The sequence below is a fragment of the Ananas comosus genome, linkage group 5 (genome assembly GCF_001540865.1).
Source record: "Ananas comosus cultivar F153 linkage group 5, ASM154086v1, whole genome shotgun sequence".
Lineage (NCBI taxonomy): Eukaryota > Viridiplantae > Streptophyta > Magnoliopsida > Poales > Bromeliaceae > Ananas > Ananas comosus.
In genome coordinates this window covers 4,565,481-4,585,922 of record NC_033625.1, presented here as the reverse complement: position 1 = coordinate 4,585,922, position 20,442 = coordinate 4,565,481, and the positions used below count along the sequence as shown (strand labels likewise).

The window sequence follows — 20,442 nt, the reverse complement described above, 5'->3', positions numbered from 1 at the left end:
CTAGAGCAAGTGGCAAAGGGCTTGGTGGTTGGTACCCGAGGTCCTAAGTTCGAATCCTATTTGATTCACATTTCTAGCTAAATTTATTTCTAAATGAAATAAACGAAACGGGTAGCGTGCTACCTATCTCTCAAAAAAAAATAATAATAAAAAAAAAATACAGCCCTTATTACCTCATTAGATTTGGATTCGCTTCATCCTATCGGAATCTGACCCGAATCCGAATTTCGCGAAACCTAACTCCGAATAATTGGAGTAAGAATCTACAACAAGTTGCAGCACCAGTTGGAGGGTAGAGAGATCAAGCACACCTTCCTTGAGATTTCCAAAGTGCATCCAAGAATGTGAAAATCTGATGTGGATACTGATCAAAAGCTCTGATGTGAGAGAAACTGGTACAAAAAGGAAAGGACTGAGAGCAACAGGGAGAGATTTATCCACCAATTGATTGAATAAAAAGTGGAAAAGCCAGTGAGATATCCACCTAGGGCTTTTCCTTATACCACCCCTTATTCCTCTCCAAGGAATAAAGAGCTCCATTGCCCACACATACATATACTGCTATTCAGAGTGCTCATTTGTATTCTTGACTCATCAAGCTTTCTCAGACACCAAATGTGGGAGTAAGGTCAAGGATAAAAGAGAACACTGTTTTTTCCCATAGTTAGTAAGAATAATTCAAGTTGTGTGTGTGCTTTGCTGAGATGTTACAGTTATGTACAGCTGGATACAAGAGAATAAAGAGAGCCTAATGTGAATCTCACCAACAAGTTGATGATGAATCCAGGTCATGGATGGATCCAGCTAGATCAAGTGAAGAAATGGCATTGCATTATCGTCGACAGTGTTCGATACGCAATCGGTCTTTACCGTTTCTCGACACAGATCTTATGGTTGGTCAAACGCAACCTTTTGGGAGAAAAAAGTAGCCGAGCTCATGATTGTGTAGTGTAATCTCTTCATTCTTACTCTTTTCGATATTTGTTTTGAGTTCGGAAGTTGTAATTCAAAGACTTTGTAAATGATTTCGAAATTCAAATCAAGGCCTGTGTCTTCGTGTAGAATGTGAGATTGATGATCAAGTTTAAAATTCTACAACTAGTTGTCGGTATGATATATGAAGCACATGAATGACAACTATGTATCTAGAGAGTAATAGGTACAAAAATCGCTAAGTTGAATGTATGATCAACTATTCAACTACAGTAACAACTGTGCCAAATCACTTGACTAACCTGAATATTATGGACTATATATATTAATTTAGAGACTATAATACATGAATTTGTGCTCCACACCTTAAGCACAAAAAGTGCAAAACAAAACTCTTTATCTATTAAAAAAAGAGGTACAAAAACTACCCAACACACTTCAGTAAGAACTCTAGAAAATTTCCTACAGAAACTAATTTTTACTCTATGCCAAACTAGGATGACTTAAATGAAGTTGGTACTCTTGTCCACATCATAGCTGTAACAAAAGAAAAAAAAAAATTGTAGTAATACAGCTTTAATGCTAAGTGGACTTTAATTTGTGAAATTTATCTGCAAGTTTATGCATTGTAATGAATTCTATATTGCCTCTGAGATCTCACCTAAAAGTTAGATCCAATTTTATAATATGTTAGACTATAGATAAGATTGGGCCAACAAATTATCTTTCTCTATTTAGAACTGAATCCTTCAGATTGTGATTATTTATCAAATTCAGTATTAAGGTTCTCATAGATGGAAATATCACTCGTTCCAACCATTGCTGATCCATGCATGACATAATGGAGCTTCCATAAGTTCCCTGACTTAATACACTTATATATCATATGTGTGTGTATATATAGAGTCCGATTACTATACTCTTATGAGTACGATCGCCTTCATATCATCGCAAATAACTTATGAGTACGAAAAGCTCTATACTCATAAGAGTATAGTGGCCACACACACTTTACAGTAGGTCGAAAAAGTATTAATAAGTTTTCCATTATAATTGGCTCAACAACTTTAGATCAAAAGTAGACGCTTCAAATAGAAAATTTCTACTTTCAGGGCTAAGAAGCTCATTTCAATTTTTCACCAAGGCAGCAATGCCAGACTTCTATTTGTCAAGCGTTGATTGCTTTACAAAATAGAGAAACTATTTTAAAAGCTAGGCTACACATGGACTTAGTACAAGCTTAATTACAACAGACATACATACATACATACATACGTGTATATATATATATAGAGAGAGAGAGAGAGAGAGAGAGAGAAAGAGAGAGAGATGAGCTGGAATATTATTGGTAGCAAACGGGTTCCGTTGTCACCCATTTATTTTCGGTGATGGAGCTTCCAAATCGACGATCGGCACCGTTGAACATGATCTATATCACTTGAAATATCTAGAAATCAAATTTTATGCTTTTTTGATATTGTTCTCTTGTCCATCAAGTGGACGTAAAAATGAACGGCTGAAAATGAATATCCTTTAAAAAGTGATGATAGAAATTTTATAATTAAGATCGAGAGTGTAGATCATGTTCTAAATAGTTTAAAAAATTTTCTAATCAAAATTCAATTGATTTGGATAGCTTTACACTGTTAAACGAAAAAACGCCTCATATCTACCATTAAAATTACAAATGTTAAAATCCTTTGATTATTAGGTCAATGATGTTGAAAAGATATAAAATTTGGTTTCTAGATACTTCAAGAGGTATAGATCATATTCAACGATGCCGATTATCGATTTGAAAGCTTCATCATCGAAAACAAATGGGTGGCAATGGAGTCTGTTTGCTACCGATAATATTCCAGTTTAACTCTCTCTCTCTCTCTCTCTCTCTCTCTCTCTCTCTCTCTCTCTCTCTCTCTATGTGTGTGTGTGTGTGTAGAATCCAGTCAATGGTACTTCAACTTTAAAATTTAAGCTAATTATCTATTTCAATAAATTTACAGTTGCGAGAATTTACTAACTAAAGATATAAAAATAAACAACAAATTCAAATTTTAAAGTCACAAATTGAAAGGTTGGGTAGCTAATTCAAAATAGTCCATAGTTCAGGTAAGTTTTGTACACTTTTACCTGTTAAATATTCCTAGAGAAGCAAAAGCTTAAAATTACCTTTGGTTTGAGATGATGCCATGGTCAAAATTTGGTCCCAAAAGGAGAATGGTTTAGCACATCTAATCAAGTAGATAACCTACCTTGATGTCCCTTCCCTTGTCAAAAGATCTGAGATTACGATCAGATCAAGAGGGATAATTTTTTCAATCAAGGATCACTCACAGAATCTTTGTGTCTCACTTCAAGAAGGAAATAACATCTATTTCCAGCAAAATTGCTGAAGGCATGGAAAGATACAAGGGGGTAACTAAAGTTTCAAAGTTTGTGCTCCAATTGTAGCTAATACTGGAACTAGCCGCCACATCTTTCGGTCATGACGCGGAGCCGGTGGAAGGAAAGGGAAAGAAGAGGAGGCAGTCCAAGAATATGCGCATCGTTCTCGCAGTTTAAGCACCAGGAAAATATCAAGAATCTTCCAACTTGTGAGGACCATCCTGGGGCCTCAATTGTTTTAAAGTTCACTGCACCTTAAATGAGTAAAATGTGCAACTTGGATCATACCATAACTTTCATATCTCCTAAGCTTCTGCTAAAAAGAATGTAAAACAATGGAAGGTGACTTTGTTTCTACTTAGTTTAGGGTTCAATCAAAGGCTATTATGCTCGATTTAATTATTTCAAAATGCTTATGAAAGCAACTCTATCATGTCAATTTCTAACATACAATGTGGACAGAGGTTAGTTAAGTGGGTGACAGTTGGATATTAGCTCCAACACTGAAACTTCATCTTCCTTAATTTTAGGTCTAAATAAATGGAATCATCTAGAAAGAAAAGGTAAGCCAAATATCTTATCTTATTGTTTTCCTCTAACCAAACCACTTATCTTTTTCCTGCAATTAGTGTTTCTGAAGGAACTCATAGATTAACAAGCACCCACCAAGCTTTAAGACCCAACAACCAAATTAGTGAAGGAAAAGGAAAACAGGCACTTCTGGGAAAGAGAAAGAGTACAAATGGAGAACATTTTCTCTTGCTTTTTGCCCCACACTTTGCTTAATAGAGCCATGGAGAGGCTTAAAAGCACAAGAAAGAAATTAGAGGGCATAAGAGAGTTTTCTAAGTAAAGATTAGTGAATCAAAACTCTTCGGCCTTAATTGGATGTTGGAATAAGTTATCCTTGAATAAGTTATTCGGCATAAAAATTTTTCGTGTGATTGGAGGTAAGAAGTTTGATGTTTGCTTTTTGAAAGATCTCGCATTCATGATTTGGCAGGATAATATATTTCACCTGCGATGTGATTTAACTTATTCAGAAAAATTGACTAGAAAATGGAATATGGTATTCCATTCTAGATGTTTGATTATATTTCTCATCTACCAAGTACTACGACTTCTTGAATAAAACAAATGTATATTCAGAATAAGATATTCATTCATCCAAATAATGTCTTAGTAACACCTTCCAATATACAATAGATTGAGAGATATATACATATAACACAAAGCTTGTCGAATTAAGTGATCATATATATGCATAATTGTTTCAAGTTGTTTTGGCAAAAGGAAGTTTCTTGCATATAAAAATTGCACTTCCTAGTTGGAAGGATTAATTCATTTTGAGCATATTGCACCTCAAATTTCACTTTTTGTCCTTAAAATATTTTTAAGCCGAAACTTTCGAAAGTGTTTTCACTTTAGTAGCGCGACTTATCCAATTCACTTTTGAAAGTGGAACATATCTGAAGATTTAGGGACTAACAGTGCAATTTATCCAATACATTTTAATGTACCCCAACGAATTCTAGGTCCAGATTTGTCAACAGTTCAAATGGACTAAATAAAACAATTTTAGCCACTCATCAGAACTGATGCACTCCAAGGAATTAGTAGTGTTTGCAACTCATTTAAAGAAAGTAATGAGAAGTGATGCACATAAAGTGGATTTGCAAAGCTTTGAGCACTTGAAGGTAAAAAAATTCAAACATTCCAGCGGAATTTTTCAATAGTGGTTTGGTGGCTATTACGAACATGATGCTATAACGCAGAACGAAAATGATCGAACATGACACGAAGTTTACATGGATAAAACTTGAGATTGACACATCGCGCCCAGTTATAATCTAAAAATGACATGATAAAGCACAATTAAGAACCAAGTTAGTCTTTCAGATGTTTACAATGATGTCATGGACAATTAACACAATCTCCAAATTCACCTGATTGGCGTGAGTGTCAAACATAAACATGGCTTGTGAACCCAAATTGCCACACCGAGAAAATAACAACTTGGTAGAATTTAAAGCAATAAATTGGTTTATTGAACCTATGACAATCTAGAAATTTGTGATTAATGGAGTATTATTTTGTATAAACTAATTTGTATACACTCAACGACGAGTTATCCGTATATTGTTGTTAGGATACACAAAATTTCTCAACTTTAAATGAACAATTTCTTACTTGCATGATCTCGCCCATTCTATTTTTAGTTGGTTGATAGAGTAATCATGTAACTCACCTCACTAAAACAACACAAAGGAGGGAGTACCATGCCTCGCACCTATAAAAGGGAGCTAGATGCATGGTTTCAACCATCAAAGGAGAGGGAGAGGAAAGAGAGTAGGGTTCTTTCTCCTTCTTTGAGTAAGGAAAAGTGACAAACCCTTGCTCTTTCTCCTCTCTTGAGAAGCTCTTCCACCTTACTTTAACTCGAATGGCGGCTTTGGATCACCCATGGGCCTTCGCATTCGGTCTCCTAGGTATCCACCATAAGTAGCTTCGTACTCTATTTGCGCTTGCTTCTTGGGTTTAAAACACTTGCATCATCGATTTTAATGATTCACCCAAGCATTTATCAACTTATTTTATCATTCTTTTTCACCATCTACTATATTTGTTGTTCAACTACTGTCCCAACAAACAGGAATCAAACTAGAGACCGGCCATAGCCGCAAACTACACTAGAAGCATAGGAGAACAATTCATTCTTGCTGTTCCATTTTATCTTCCTCCTTTTCTTCTTTCATCTGAGGACAGAGTTAACTCTCTTCTGAATGTTTCCTTTCAGAACACCTTCCTTGCAGATGTATAAGACCGAATCCATTCGATTTCTCATAAGGATTAATAATCCTTAACTTTTCGAGGAATCCTTCATCAGTGGCTGTGAATAAGTTGTAATAGAGTAGGGTGGGCCAAAACCAATGTTTCTAAAGATGCAACACTATAATGCACACTTACGAGTAAATCTACAAACTTACAGTGCCGATAAATAAAGGAAATATTTGTCTCTTTCCACATACCATATTGAGAAGCCAATCATGGCCAAATTCCATTATTATTTGGTGTAGATAATGTCTCTTGATTATTTGTGCTCAAGCTCATAGTTGCAGGTTCCTTTTTCTTGTAATTAAGCTATTAAGCTTCCTTTGCAAGCTCATCTTTATTTTTAGGACAAGAAAATGTATGGTGGCTTCTTTGTGAAATTAGACCATTCAATTTTGGATATACAATTAAGCAAAAAGCTAAAGACTATTTTTAACATGCACTGAAGTCGATTATTGCTATATAATACTTTTTAAAAGAACCAAACAGAATGCATGATGCATCATATGGTAAAGATCAATCCTACTTATTCTTCTTTCTTGTATGTTTTGATATATGTTCAGTTATTGTGAACTAATTGTAATTTATTCTTTCCAAAAATTGAACTCTTTAAGACATTTTAGTTATATTGCATGCTGCTATTTAACATAGCTTGCTCTCTCTTGAAGTATTTACTGATAACTGAAATTTTCTTGATTATAATTTCCTTTCTTTTTAATGGTATTCAGGTAATCTCATATCATTCGTAGTTTACCTCGCGCCTATGTAAGATTTACTCTTAACTTTCTCATTCCCTCTTCCTTTAGCTATCGTAATTCCATACACTCGATTAAAATTGACCTGTTCTTTTGCCATAACCAAACACAGCCCAACATTTTGTCGCGTGTACCGAGCAAAATCGACACAAGGCTTCCAATCTGTCCCGTATGTCGTCGCACTGTTCAGTGCGATGCTATGGATCTACTATGCGTTGGTGAACACCCACGCAACACTACTGATCACGATCAATTCGTTCGGATGCATGATCGAATCCATATACATCATTATGTACCTCGTCTATGCACCAAGGAAGGCCAAGGTAGGTTAACACCAGTTTCAGGTGTCTGTAACTAAATGAGAAATGATTAATTGGTTTTTCATGTTAAGTTAGTCTGAGTGCACTGGGTGGGTTTTGTGGTTTAATTTCTTACTTCATGCCATTTGGTTGCAGATCCAAACTTTTGGGCTCATCTTTCTCTTGAATGTGGTGGTGTTCTCTCTCATCATTCTTTTCACTCTCCTACTCGCTACCGGATCGAATCGGGTTAAACTTCTGGGTTGGATTTGCGTGGTCTTCTCGGTTAGCGTCTTCGTTGCTCCTTTGAGCATCATAGTAAGCACTACATGCACCTCTAAGATGATTAGACACTTAGGATGATTATGATTAATACATTGCTATAATAACATGGAATATCGACTAAAAAATACTACCCAACATGGTTTTTCAGAGGCTTGTCATTCAAACAAGGAGTGTCGAGTACATGCCGTTTTATCTATCCTTCTTCCTCACCATCAGCGCCATCATATGGTTCTTATACGGTTTCCTAACAAAGGACCTATATGTTCAGGTCAGTTATGCATGAACACTACTAATCCCTTATTAAAATCTCAAACCAATTCCTCCTAATCCTAAATCCCTTCCTGGTTTGATTAAAAAAAACAGCTCCCGAATGTACTGGGATTCACCTTTGGGTTCGTCCAAATGGCGCTCTACTGGTACTACAAAAGATTGAAGAAGGCTGTCGTGAGCCCCGCGCTGCCCGACGACGTCGTCACGATCGTGACGCTGAGCCCCATCCCGGTCTTGGAGGTTCACAGGATCGAATCGGATTCTTCGGAGGTGCCCAATGAGATTGCTGATGGAAAGACAGAGGAAGCAAAGGAGGCCAACAATGAGGAGAGCCCAGTGTGAGAAGTTCTATGGAATATGAGATCATGAATACATATATCCAAAGCTCTCTATATCCTAGTGCCAAATATATATGTTTTTAGTGTTGTAGTGTTGTAGTGAGCTTGATGAATATATATTTCATAAAAAAAGGTGTGTTTTTAATGTGTTATGCAAACATGAAGTTAAGGCCTCTGTATCTCCTCTACATTCAATATAATGATTTCACAGTGTGATCTTAGCTATGTTATTTAATTAGAAAAGGTGATTTTCTTTATTACATTATGCATGTTTTATATAAAATAAAAGCAAACATTTATTACAATCTCTGTATATGTATGAGATTGACTTCACATTACATGTTAGATTGCTAAAATTCAGCGGCCAAAAGTGATTCTTACTATTTTTAGACCACCCAAATTGAATGCCGTTGACTTTACCTACATAATAAAAAGGTATCTACATATAAAAAAGGTTAAAATTCAAGGAGACCCCCCTCCTCTTTTGAAACAGAGCCTCCTACTTTTCTTCTTTTTTTTTTCTCTTTTCTTTAATTATTTTGATTTATGAAACTTTCCTAGTTCCACCAGCTGCAGAGATACAGAACAGTTAAATTTAACAAAATCACAAATTTAATATGTTAAAACAACTTAATCAAAAGAAGTTTTCGGATGTGATTGTAACAGAGTTATAATGAATTTAAAAATAAAACAAGTGCGTTGATGTGTCTTTATGTTCCCTTTGAAGGGTAAAACTTAGTCACCTCCAAAGAAAATGAACCAACAAATATAATAACAAAAGTTCCTTATAGAGGAAGAAAAAGTAGTAAAAAGGAAAAAAAAAAAGAAAAAGAAAAAAAAAGAGTATTTGTATATTGAACCTCACAAAATTTTTGAATTCTCAACAAGCAAGAGAGGTTTAAATTTACCAAGTTTGCCTCCAATAATGTACAGTCAACTCTCCCTCATGTCCCATCAGCAGTAGTATAAGCCAAAAAAGCTACAAGCTCTTATACTAGATCATTTATCATGCAGAAAAAAGAAATGGGGAAAAAAAAAGTGGAAGAGGAGTACCACTAACCTTCAACTACTGTTGTTCGCAGCTTCACGCGCCACTGCATTAGCTCGAATCTTCTCGCGCCAATTCTCCCCCCACAGTTTTGCCTCAGCCACCGCTCTCTCCCGATCGAAATCCTTATTCATGACAGATCCCACGCCCTCCCTCGGCGAATCCTCTCTCTCCAAACCCCCACCCCCTTCCTCATTCTTTTGTACTAGTCTTCCACCCGTGCCTCGACTTCTTCTGTCGTCATGCTCCCCGCCGCCTGATTTATTGCTTGAGGTTGGGGACGATGCATTGGGATCATAAGACGAGGCCAAGTAGGAAAGCGCGGTGACGACATCAGCGATGTTAGGGCGGCTCGCGGCTTGTTCCTGGATGCACATGGATGCTACCGCGAGGGCTTGGTAGAGACCCCGCATAGGGAAACGACCTTGAAGCCTTGGATCCGCTAGTTTAGGAAGCTTCTTTCGGTCGTTGAACAAAGGCCTCGCCTGTTAAGACCCAAACCAAAAAAAAGAGGTGAAATATTACTCGCATTAAAGAATTCACTCTTGTAAAGATAGCTGAGCAATCAAATGAAGCTGTTAAAAAAAAACATGAATTGCTTTTGCCATTTTTTATCATCCTCAACAGCTTCCTGCTGCAGCAGAAGCCAGAAGCTTCAGATTAAATCTTTCCCTTTTAAGGTTCAGAAGCTCAATTTGGCTTCCTAAGGCACTTGCCACTTTTGGCAGTAGGGAAGCAGTTCCATATTTACATGATAAAAGGCCGGTTGGTAGAACAATCAGTGATGCTAATCTTCGAATGAGCGTGGTTTAAGAAAGTTTAAACCAATACATCATCTACAAGAAACTTGGGGTTTCAAATGATGAACCAACCAACCTTGTCTATTGACTTAGAAAACATTAAAAAAAAATTCATTAAGTCCGAAAGTCCAATAAATTAGCAGGAATAAAACAAATTTAATTTTCCGACACAAACAGACCAGAGAAACTTACCCATGAAACAAGATTCTGTTCTCCGTGTGGCCTAGTACTATCGATGGCTCTTCGGCCAGTAATGAGCTCCAAAAAGACTACCCCAAAGCTATACACATCTGATTTAACTGTCAATTGACCAGTCATGGCATATTCTGGGGCACAGTATCCGTACGTACCCATAACCCTAGTTGACACATGAGACTTGTCCCCTGTCGGGCCGAGTTTTGCAAGCCCAAAATCTGAGAGTTTTGGGTGAAAATCTTTATCCAATAAAATGTTGGACGATTTAAAGTCTCGATAAATTACAGGTGGGTTTGCTTTATTGTGGAGATACTCCAAACCCTTGGCTGCGCCGGCAGCAATCTTCATCCTTGTGTTCCAGTCCAGCCCTTCCTTCTCAGGTGGCAGATCTGCAAATAATCCAAGAAGTTAATAAAAGTAAAGTCTCTAAATTACCAACTTAAATACAAACAAATAGCGCCAAATGGTTCAACCAAGAAAGCAAGCTATGCAAGGAGAAGGTGAGGGAAAGACGGTTAATCCTCCAAATCCTATGTTGTCTTCATTTGTCTATCATAACTGAAAGAATATAATTCCTGAAAACTGATATAGGAACTGAAACAGAAGTACTGATAAAAAGATTAATTACAAGCCAACAGCATTTTATATGGTTAAGACTATCGCAATTGAAATAGTGAGACAGATATATGCCTCCCATATGTAGACTGTCATGACAAAAATCCCAAAGTGTGAAGCGCATGCGAGAGGAAATAGCTTACTCTTAAGCTAAACAAGCTGAGTGCATGCATAGATAAGTAAATGATGAAGTACCATGCAAATGATCCTCCAAAGATCCGAAGGGCATAAACTCATAGACAAGAAGGCGTTGATCTCCATCAGCACAATAACCAATTAAATTCACAAGGTTGGGGTGATGAAGTAAGCTGAGCATGAGAACTTCCACAAGGAATTCTCTGTTCCCTTGGAGTCCATTTTGATCCAACTGCTTCACGGCCACAATCTGCCACGAAAAGAAGACAAACCAACAGAAATGTTACTCCAATCTGCCTTTTCATTCTCGATAATCTTAATTCCACTTCCAAGTGGCACAAGAAATTGTCACATTCACAAGAACAATAGGAAAGAGAAATGAACCCAATTTCATGTTTGCATACTAGTTGCATTTGACCAGAGATTTCCATATCAAACTAACAATGAAAGTCCATCGGTGACAAATGGAAGGACTCTATAATTTAGCGACAACATAATTTAATAACATGGATTAATTGCAATTTGGTCCCTCAGCTTTAATCGGGACTTTGATTTTATCCTCATTTTGTATTAATTTAATCCCTGAAGTTGGCTCTGCATAACTAGCAAGCCTTTCTTTTTAGTAAACCGTCTGGAAAAGTGCCAAGTTAGTAGCGTCATTAGTCTTTGGTTCTTAAAATTGAACTCTTAGGATGGCAGCGAAACTGAGGTCACACTTTAGCGACACTTGAAATTAAGGTTAAAATTGAAATTGCGAGGAAGAAAATGAAATCAGAGTCAACCTTAAGGGAGCTAAATCTTATAATTGAGACTCTTGAGGACAAAACCGAGACCTAGTTTAGGGTCCAAAACTTTAACTAATCCTGATAAACATGAAAACACTAAAACCAACCTGGCCGGTGCTCTCCAGACGCCCTTTATAGACTCGGCCAAACCCTCCTTCCCCTAAAAAGCACTCAGATCTGAAGTTCCTTGTCGCAGCAGCAAGTTCGCGAAAGGTAAAAGTCTGAGCAGAAATATTAACACTAGAAGAATCATTTGGAGCATCTATTCCTTTCTTGGATTCTGAACTACTTCTGTTCTTCAAATCTGGAAGAAAATCAACTCAAGGGTTCAGCTTTTTCATTATACCAAGTAAGAACCACAGCTTCATGATCAGTAGAATGATCAATTCTACGGTTTAATTTAACCCGGGAATAATTCAAAACTACAAAATAGACCAATAATAAGTCATTTTCTCAGTTCAATATCTCAATCAAATTATTACCATTAGAAGCAACACTACCATTGATATTATCAGGGGGGGAAAAAAACTTTTTTCTACAGTATCCGCAGTAGTTTAGCACTTCATTATATTAAACAACAGCGGCAACTTCATAATCAACACAATGACCAATTCTACGCTAATGTAACCCACCAATCATTTATAACTACACAAAATAGAACCGATAAGAATTCATTGTTTCGGATCAAGCTCTCAATCAAATCACGAAAAAAGAAACCAACATTTGTAGCAACTTTAAAGGTGAAATCTCGCCCCAGAAGACAAAAGATAAAGAAGAGAGGGGAAAAAAAGGGAAGCGGGGGGGATCAAACTGACCAGAGGATACTCTATCGAGTGAGGGGGGAACCATGGGTTGCTCCTCCTTCCTCTTCTCCTCCCTCCGATCCCCATCATCACCCAATTCGTCCCTCTTCCTCCTCGATTCGAAGCACGGCAAACAACCCATCTACCAAATCCCTCCCCAAATCCACGAAAAACCCTTCAAAATCGAACCTTTCCGCCCCCAATCGCCCTCCCCGCGCCAAAATTGACCATAATTCCCGTCTCCCGCCACGCCGAGCGGGGTCTGGGGATCGAATTCGACGTGGGCTTCGATCGAATCGAAGGGATTTTGAAGCGCTTGGATCGGAGGTGCAGGGAATGGTGGAGGGAGAAGAGAACGATGGAGCGCGTGGAGCTTCGGCGTGGTGAGGTACGAGAGAGAGATAGAGAGAGAGAGAGAGAGAGAGAGAGTGTTGGACTCGGACATAAACGTATGTATATTACTATATTTATACGTAGGGATCTAAACTTGTGTAATGATATTCTCTATATATTGTAACAAAGCAACTTGTAATGCAATGGGGTTATGTACGTTTTTTTTTTAATACAAATTAATGTGGTGGTTATTGTGCTTTTTTTTTTTTTTTTTGTTAACTTTTCTTTCAGAAATTATTTGTGCATTGGAGCATAATAATAATTACCTAAATTTTGAGCAAACGAAAATTTAAACATTATAAATTTTTATACTTTAGTAATTAGTACCGAATATTTTTGAAATTTTACTATCTAATGTAGAGTAGGTTGAAACTCCGATTATCAACAAAGAATGATTTAGTCTTTTTTTAAAAAAAGAGTAATACTATATCCAAACTTTTATTTTTCATATAGTAGTTTGTTTATATGATAATATAGAGTATTTTACTTAGATGGTAATATGATTTTCAAAGATATAAGTTTAATTTATGGGTACATTAGTGATTATAGCAACGGGAGAAAACTAATGAGAGAGCATCATTTATCAAATGATTAAAAAATCTCAAAAATAATTATTTTAATAACCGAAATAATATGTTTGTAAGTTCAACAATATATAACAATCCAAGTTAGATAAAATTTTAATATAAAATTTAACTTATTATTAAGAACAAGATTAATACTTTTAATTTGAAAGTTAAGTCTTTTATCACTATTTTTTCGTAGGATTTTTATTTTTAGCAGTTCATTTTGAAGCTACTCGTTCATTAGATAAATAAAATAAAAAAATTATGAAATTTGATTTTAAATAATTTCAATACTTCAGATAATATCTAACGAAACCGATCGCCGAATCAGAAATTGTTAGATCGTGGTGATCAATGGCATACACACAAAAATAGTTAGATATATCTAGCATTTTAATTTGGGTCCAATTAATCAATGTCAAACCTCGCTTTCCAGAACATATGGTGGGAAAACATTTGCCCTTTTATAGTGATTTACACTGCATAAGAGTCAAATTTGACCAATGATGTTTCCACATTTCCGTGTGAGAGGTTCACTATCCAAATGTTGAATGGAATATTTTGGAGTAGAAAAAACGTGTGGACCTCCTCTAATTAAGCTGTTGTGAAACTGATGTTTTGAACTTGAAACTTTAGTTTTGTAATTTAAATTTTTGCAATGCGTTTGATTTGATTTGATTTGATTTGATTTAATCATGTTTCTGTTGAGACCTGATAGGTCTCGCCTTTCGAAGCGTTGAATTAGCTGTTATTTGGGTGGGTGTTTGGTTTTAAATTTTTTGCTTATATTTAGACTGCGTTTGGGATTGCGGAGAGATTGTGTTACGTGCGGTGAGAAAGTACGTTGGAAAAATATCTTGTTTACTTCCGTACGTAATATTGCGTTCCGCATATCGCGATGAGTCGGTTACGATATATTTTTTACGGTCCCACCGGAGAATGCAGAAGCATATACTTATATGTTTTTTTTTTCAACTCTATTTTATCTAATAACGTTTGATAGGTCTCAATACCAAACTAAGCTTTAGTGAAAGATTATTCTGAAACTGTATCTTTTGTAACACGCAAAACTATTACATTACATATTTTCAATGACTTGTAATATAACTGAAGCGGCTGAGATTAGAGAGCTCGGGAGGCTTGGAATTGGGATCAGTACAGAATGCATTAATTTTTTTTGTTGTAGCTCGGTATTCTCTTTTTCTTTCTTCGTATTTTTCTCTTTTTATTTTTTTTTTTTTTCTACGTAATCTTGTTGCCGCACCTTTATAGCTAAGTTAATATTTTTATCGAATGAAACGGTAATATGTTACTTTGTTTCAAAACAAACATTGTAATATAACTGCTAAACCTTTTGCTTAAATATAATAGGTTTTGAACTTTCTCATATATTACAATCCCGCCCTTCGTTGCTAAACAAATTTGATTTTTTTTTCACCTATAAAAGAGTTTCTAAACCCTATTTCAAGTACACTAAAGATGGGTAAATTAGTCATTTACAATGGAAAAAAATCTAAGTTCTTTTTGTAAAATGACCCATATGCCCATTATACATACAATAAATAAACAATAAAATCTAACATGGGAGAAGAGAGAATATTAATATCCAGTACTTAACTTTGCATGTGCTGGGTTTGTTTAAATGGATACACTAATTAATGTTATTGGTACCTTAGAATAAAGGCATTTCTGAGTAAAGTATATCAAGTTATCAACATTGTGAGGTTGGAAAAGGTTTGGAATAATGTGGTGGTGGTATCTTTTTTTCTTTTTTCCTTTTTTCAAAAATGTTATGACAAATTAATTACTTGGTAAAATCTATGGATAGTTTCTGCGATATCTAGATATTGAAATATTCTGACATCTTCTCATGTATTGTAATTCCATTGATTTGTAATTGCTTCAATAATTTCACTCTATTAAAGTACACTAAAGTTTTAAAAATAATTAATAATTTACATAATAAGTAAGTCGGTCTTTCTACGCAACAAATTTAGATTTTTTATTTATGCATAAAAAAGCTCAGATACTGTCGATTTTCATTAAATGAGTATCTAAGGTAGCGTTTGGTTGGAGAACAAGGGGGGGAATAAGCCCTTGTTCCCTCCTTTGTTCCCAAACGCTATGTTTGGCTTCCGGGAACAGTAGTTCCCGGAAATCTGGAACTAGCTGGAATAAGGCTGGAACTGCTGTTCCACCCGTTTCCTGGAACAAGCTTGTTCCTTGATGAGAACAAAATTAATTAAAATTTAAATTTAATTTTAATGGCAGTAAATTATTAATTAATCTAATTAATATATTTAAATTATTATTTTAATAATTAAATAATTAAATAATTTATTATTTATAATTACTTATTAATAATTAGATAATAATTATTATTAATTTATTATTTATAATTAATAATTAATAATTAATAATATTTATTAATTTTTTATTAATAATTATTATTCATTATTAATAAATATTATTCTTAATGATAATCGATATTATTATTAATATATTATTTATAATTAATAATTAATAATTAATATTATTATTTATTAATAATTAATTAATAATTATTATTCTTAATAATTAGATAATCGATGTTATTATTAATTTATTATTTATAATTAATTATTAATAATTATTATTATTATTTATTAATAAATATTAATATTAATTATTATTAATAATTAGATAATCAATATTATTAATAATTTATTATTTATAATTAATTAATAAGAATAATTAATAATTATTATTATTTATTAATAATTAATAATAATAATAATTATTATTAATTAGATAATCGTTATTAATAATTTATTATTTATAATTAATTATTATTATTAATTATTATTTATAATTAATTGTTAATAATTAATTTTTTATTTATTTTTAAGTAATTTTTTTATGTTAATTAATTACATAATATAATTTTAATTTCAAATTATAACATTTATTCCTCTTGTTCCAATCTAATCATCCAAACACTATTTACCTTATTCCTAGGAACAACCCAATTTTCATCCAAACACAAAATTGGTCTAGTTCCTGCTTATACCTGAACTTGTACCTATCCCTAGAACTAGCAGTTCTTACTTATACCCGAACCAAACGCAGCCTAAGGGACTAATTAAGTCACAATATCAGTATCATATGTAGGGATTGTTCTTGCATTTAACCATATGATTGTAGCTAGTAATAATACGACAGTGTTAGTGCTTTTATTTATATTTTCTTTTATTTAATACTTGAGTTGGACTGTTAATACTCTAACTTTGTGTGAAAATTAGCAACTAAATTGATGATTAAATTCTTTAAAGAAGGGGGGAAAAAAACTTAACTGATTAAGAATCAAACAAGTTAATTTACTGAAGATAAGACTCAAGACTCCTTTTTGTATTATTGGCCCCACATCATGGGTTTAGTTGCTTTTGAAATGAAGATAAAGAGAAGCTTCCATTATACATCTATAGATAGATAATAAAAGTAGGTTTTTAAGGGACAAGGAGGATATTCTTCTCTATTGCACTGCACCTTATCTCATATGCACATGCATCCCACATGTCCAAGATTAGGAAGGAGATAAAAAGTAGCAATTAATTGAGATCCTCATAAGTGAGATTAAACCTTGATTTTTTTTTTTTTTTATATCTAGAAAAAAAAATCAGATGATGTTGTTGGAGTTTTTACATAAGTGTTGTAAAGATAAAACTTTTGAAAAAGATATTAAAGATTTTTGTTTGTTAAAACCGAATAATTAATAGCTTTGCCGTTCGTACTCTTAGCTTTGAGTTGAGAAAGTTTTTTTTCTTGTGGCCTTTATTCTGTATGAGGCTAACAAATAATAACTTCGGGTAAATTTCAAATGAAAAAGAAAAATACTCGACAAACTATCTAAATTGACCATTACAAACCAGTAGTGCAAAATATGATTAACGTAAGTCTAGCCAAATTAACGAAAAATGAACGAAATCGTTGTTAACGTGGTAAACTCTAAATAAAGTTTTCCCATCAAATTCAAGTAATTTTGATTTTTCTTCCTACAAAGAGAAAAACCTTGTTGTCATGGAATGATCAAAGGTGGTTTGAATTATTGTGAAATCAACATGGAATAATCACAAAATGAGAGTACATTGTCTAGCTTTTGAGGTCTAATCAATCAATCAATAATTTTTTTTGTTTTTTGTTTTTTTTTTTTTTTTGCTTTTTTGCCTCACATGAGTGATGAGTCCCTTCCTTTGCTTGTGAACCTTTTAACTTTGTCATCTCACACACATTGGCACGTTCATAATCTTTCCAACATGCCTTCATGGGTTCCCTTTTCACTTTCTCATTCACTTCCTAAATTGGCTCATCTCCACATGATGATGTGATAAAATCGAAACCTTTATTATCACCCAACATGCTACAATCAATGCCTATATCCTTCAATAGAGATCTCCACTCTTATCTTCTTATTGTTTGAATATAATTATTAATAGTATTTCTACTATATCAGTAGATAATTTTCTATTTCGATGAACCAAGGAGTTCGCATCTTCTTTTTTTAAGTCTCAAAAGTTTTCCAAGCCGAATTACATCGAAATCAAATGTACTACACAGAATCAAATTTTAAATTAGTTAATTAAATTAAATTTAACTAATGGTGAGTAGGTTTAGTGAGTAATAAATGAACCCATCTATAGGATGCTGTGAGGATCTTCTTAATAAAACCAGTGTAAATTAAGATATCAAGCATTATATATATATATATATATATATATATATATGTAGAGAGAGAGAGAGAGAGAGAGAGTTAGTTGAACTCATGTTCTTTTAGAAGTACGAGAGTAATGCTTGTGATTTTAGCGCCTTAACTCTACTGGCAGCTATTTGGTAGGTCATTTGGACTGAGAGAAACGATATTTTTTTTCCGAACGAAGCTCCCCAACCCTACCCGAGCTCTTGATCGCGTTAGACTCCTAACGTCAGCCTGAATCACGTGCCTCTGACTGTCTCGTCTCCTTTTTCGGCCTTTTGACCGTTTCCTACTTTTTTGTTTTGTTCTTTGCAGACTTGTTCCGTTGTTGTCTTTTTTTTTCCTTTTTTTTTTTGGTCCACTTTTTCCGTCTCTTTTTCTTTTCGGAGGCCCTGGCTGCTTCCATTTTGTAAGCCTAGTTCATTTTCCTAATGAATGAAACAGGTAGTTTGCTACCTATTTCTCAAAAAAAAAAACAGTGCTTGTGATTTTTTAGCCGTCGAATCACCTCAAGATCCGTACAACACTAGTAAAAAAGATTTAACGGGGTACACAATTAATCATGTTGTATGAATTTTGAGAGGATCTGATAATCAAAAAGCCATAAACATATATATTTCTGTACTTTTAAAAGCATAGATATACTAGAGTTGAGCTAGAATACTTTCAAAAGCACCAAGAGAGTGGTGCTTTTGAGTTTTTGGCCATTGAGTGGAGAGATATAGGGTTAAGATGATAGTGGTAGGTGGAATAGTGTTTGATCTAAAGACTATTAGTAATTAAGAAGTAGATCCAAGGACTAGAAACCTAGAAGTATCAAGGAATTGGTACTTCTAAAAGTATTCTAACTCAATTCTATATACTATATAGTAAAGAGGCGAGCATCCCAATAAAGCGCATAAATATATATGTAGTAGATCTCAAGCATATATATATGTCCAAGGAAAGATGCTTTCCCTTTTCAGAAAAAATGGGAATCTGTCTATGAATATATGGTACCCAAATTGGCAATAACCCCCGGGAATCTCGGATTCCGTAGCTAAATTGATCCATCACTTACAAATGTTTCAAAACAAAATATATCTATCACTATTTTGATGTATTTGATTGCACGTAATTATAATTTTATTACAATTTTAATTATATACAAATTAGAACATAAAATTTTAAGTTGTAACTAGAATTATATGAAAAACTCCGACCAACCTTATTGAAACTATAATCGGGATTAAAGAGCAAAGTAAAAAAATAAAATGAGTGCAAATATAGCTACTGTATTTTTAGCCGTATATATTTTCAACTGCACTGCATTTATAATTATTACATACATAAAAAAACTATATATATTAGTTAAAAGTGTTTTTGTCATCTAACAAATCATAGTTATTTTAAAAGCATTAATTTAAACAACTAATGAATATCTTTCCATTGCTATAATTTTTAGATGTAGGCTTTTGAAATGTTTTATTTTAGATGAAAAGCGATATATAGTTTAAAATTTTATTCTAAAATCTCTACAATTGGGTGCAGGGGAGACACTGGTCTGTAAAAGCGATGCATTCAAGCAGTAATATTTGCTGAATATTATTTTTCATGCAAAGATTTGTCTTTATTGTTATTGTTGTGATCAATATGCATGAATTATGCAAATTGATACACAAGTTGAGAGTATAGGAAAAATAAGATTATGAGTTTCCAATATGTCTTCATAGTTAGGAAAAGCATTGTGATAGAAAATATAAGAAATTATTGACTCTAATAATAAAAATAATTGAACTTTAACATTTTAGACTGGCAATATAAAATCCAATTAGTTATTAGTATTAGTGGGCTAGGTTGTTACAAATTACAATTGGTATTGAAGTCATTGTGATAGAAAATATAGAAGACCATTGACTCTAATAATAATAACAATTAAATTTAAATATTTTAGGCTGGTAATTTAGAATCTAACGAGTTATTAGTATTAGTATGCTAAGTTGTTACAATTAGCATTAAAGTTGAATACTGGTCGAAAGTGCGAAAGTTAAATATTATGCGAGATAAAATACTACACTATCACTTAGTAATTCTAGTTTGGCAGTTGGTAACAAATATAATTGAAAATATAAGATGCGGTTGACCATGATAATAATAACCGAATCTCTCACCTACCTGTGTTTCGGTTGCCTCCGTATTTCCGGTTTTTTGGTTCGCATCACATCAATAGTTACACAACGAATGAAAAAAAAAATATAATTATAAATACAATACAACTATTGACCCCAGCAATAATA

General features: G+C 33.9%; 2 protein-coding genes across 3 annotated transcripts; one reads left to right on the top strand and one right to left on the bottom strand.

Annotated features, from left to right (window-relative positions):
- Positions 4,553 to 8,188, top strand: LOC109710404 (bidirectional sugar transporter SWEET14-like). The gene is made up of 6 exons (XM_020232943.1): positions 4,553 to 5,807; positions 6,879 to 6,915; positions 7,018 to 7,228; positions 7,361 to 7,522; positions 7,638 to 7,757; positions 7,853 to 8,188. Exons 1-6 carry the CDS (start codon positions 5,762 to 5,764, stop codon positions 8,099 to 8,101), a joined length of 825 nt encoding a protein of 274 aa, XP_020088532.1. The 5' UTR covers positions 4,553 to 5,761; the 3' UTR covers positions 8,102 to 8,188.
- On the bottom strand, positions 7,608 to 12,921 carry LOC109710403 (serine/threonine-protein kinase PBS1-like). 2 transcript variants are annotated; one of them, XM_020232942.1, is made up of 6 exons: positions 12,491 to 12,921; positions 11,783 to 11,979; positions 10,951 to 11,140; positions 10,138 to 10,529; positions 9,158 to 9,630; positions 7,608 to 8,045 (listed from the first exon to the last, which is right to left on the bottom strand). In XM_020232942.1, the coding sequence occupies exons 1-5, from the start codon at positions 12,618 to 12,620 to the stop codon at positions 9,160 to 9,162; spliced, it is 1,380 nt and encodes a 459-aa protein (XP_020088531.1). In that variant the 5' UTR covers positions 12,621 to 12,921; the 3' UTR covers positions 7,608 to 8,045; positions 9,158 to 9,159. The 2 variants fall into 2 exon arrangements, with proteins under 2 accessions (XP_020088531.1, XP_020088530.1); XM_020232941.1 differs by lacking the exon at positions 7,608 to 8,045 and having other exon boundaries at positions 8,923 to 9,630.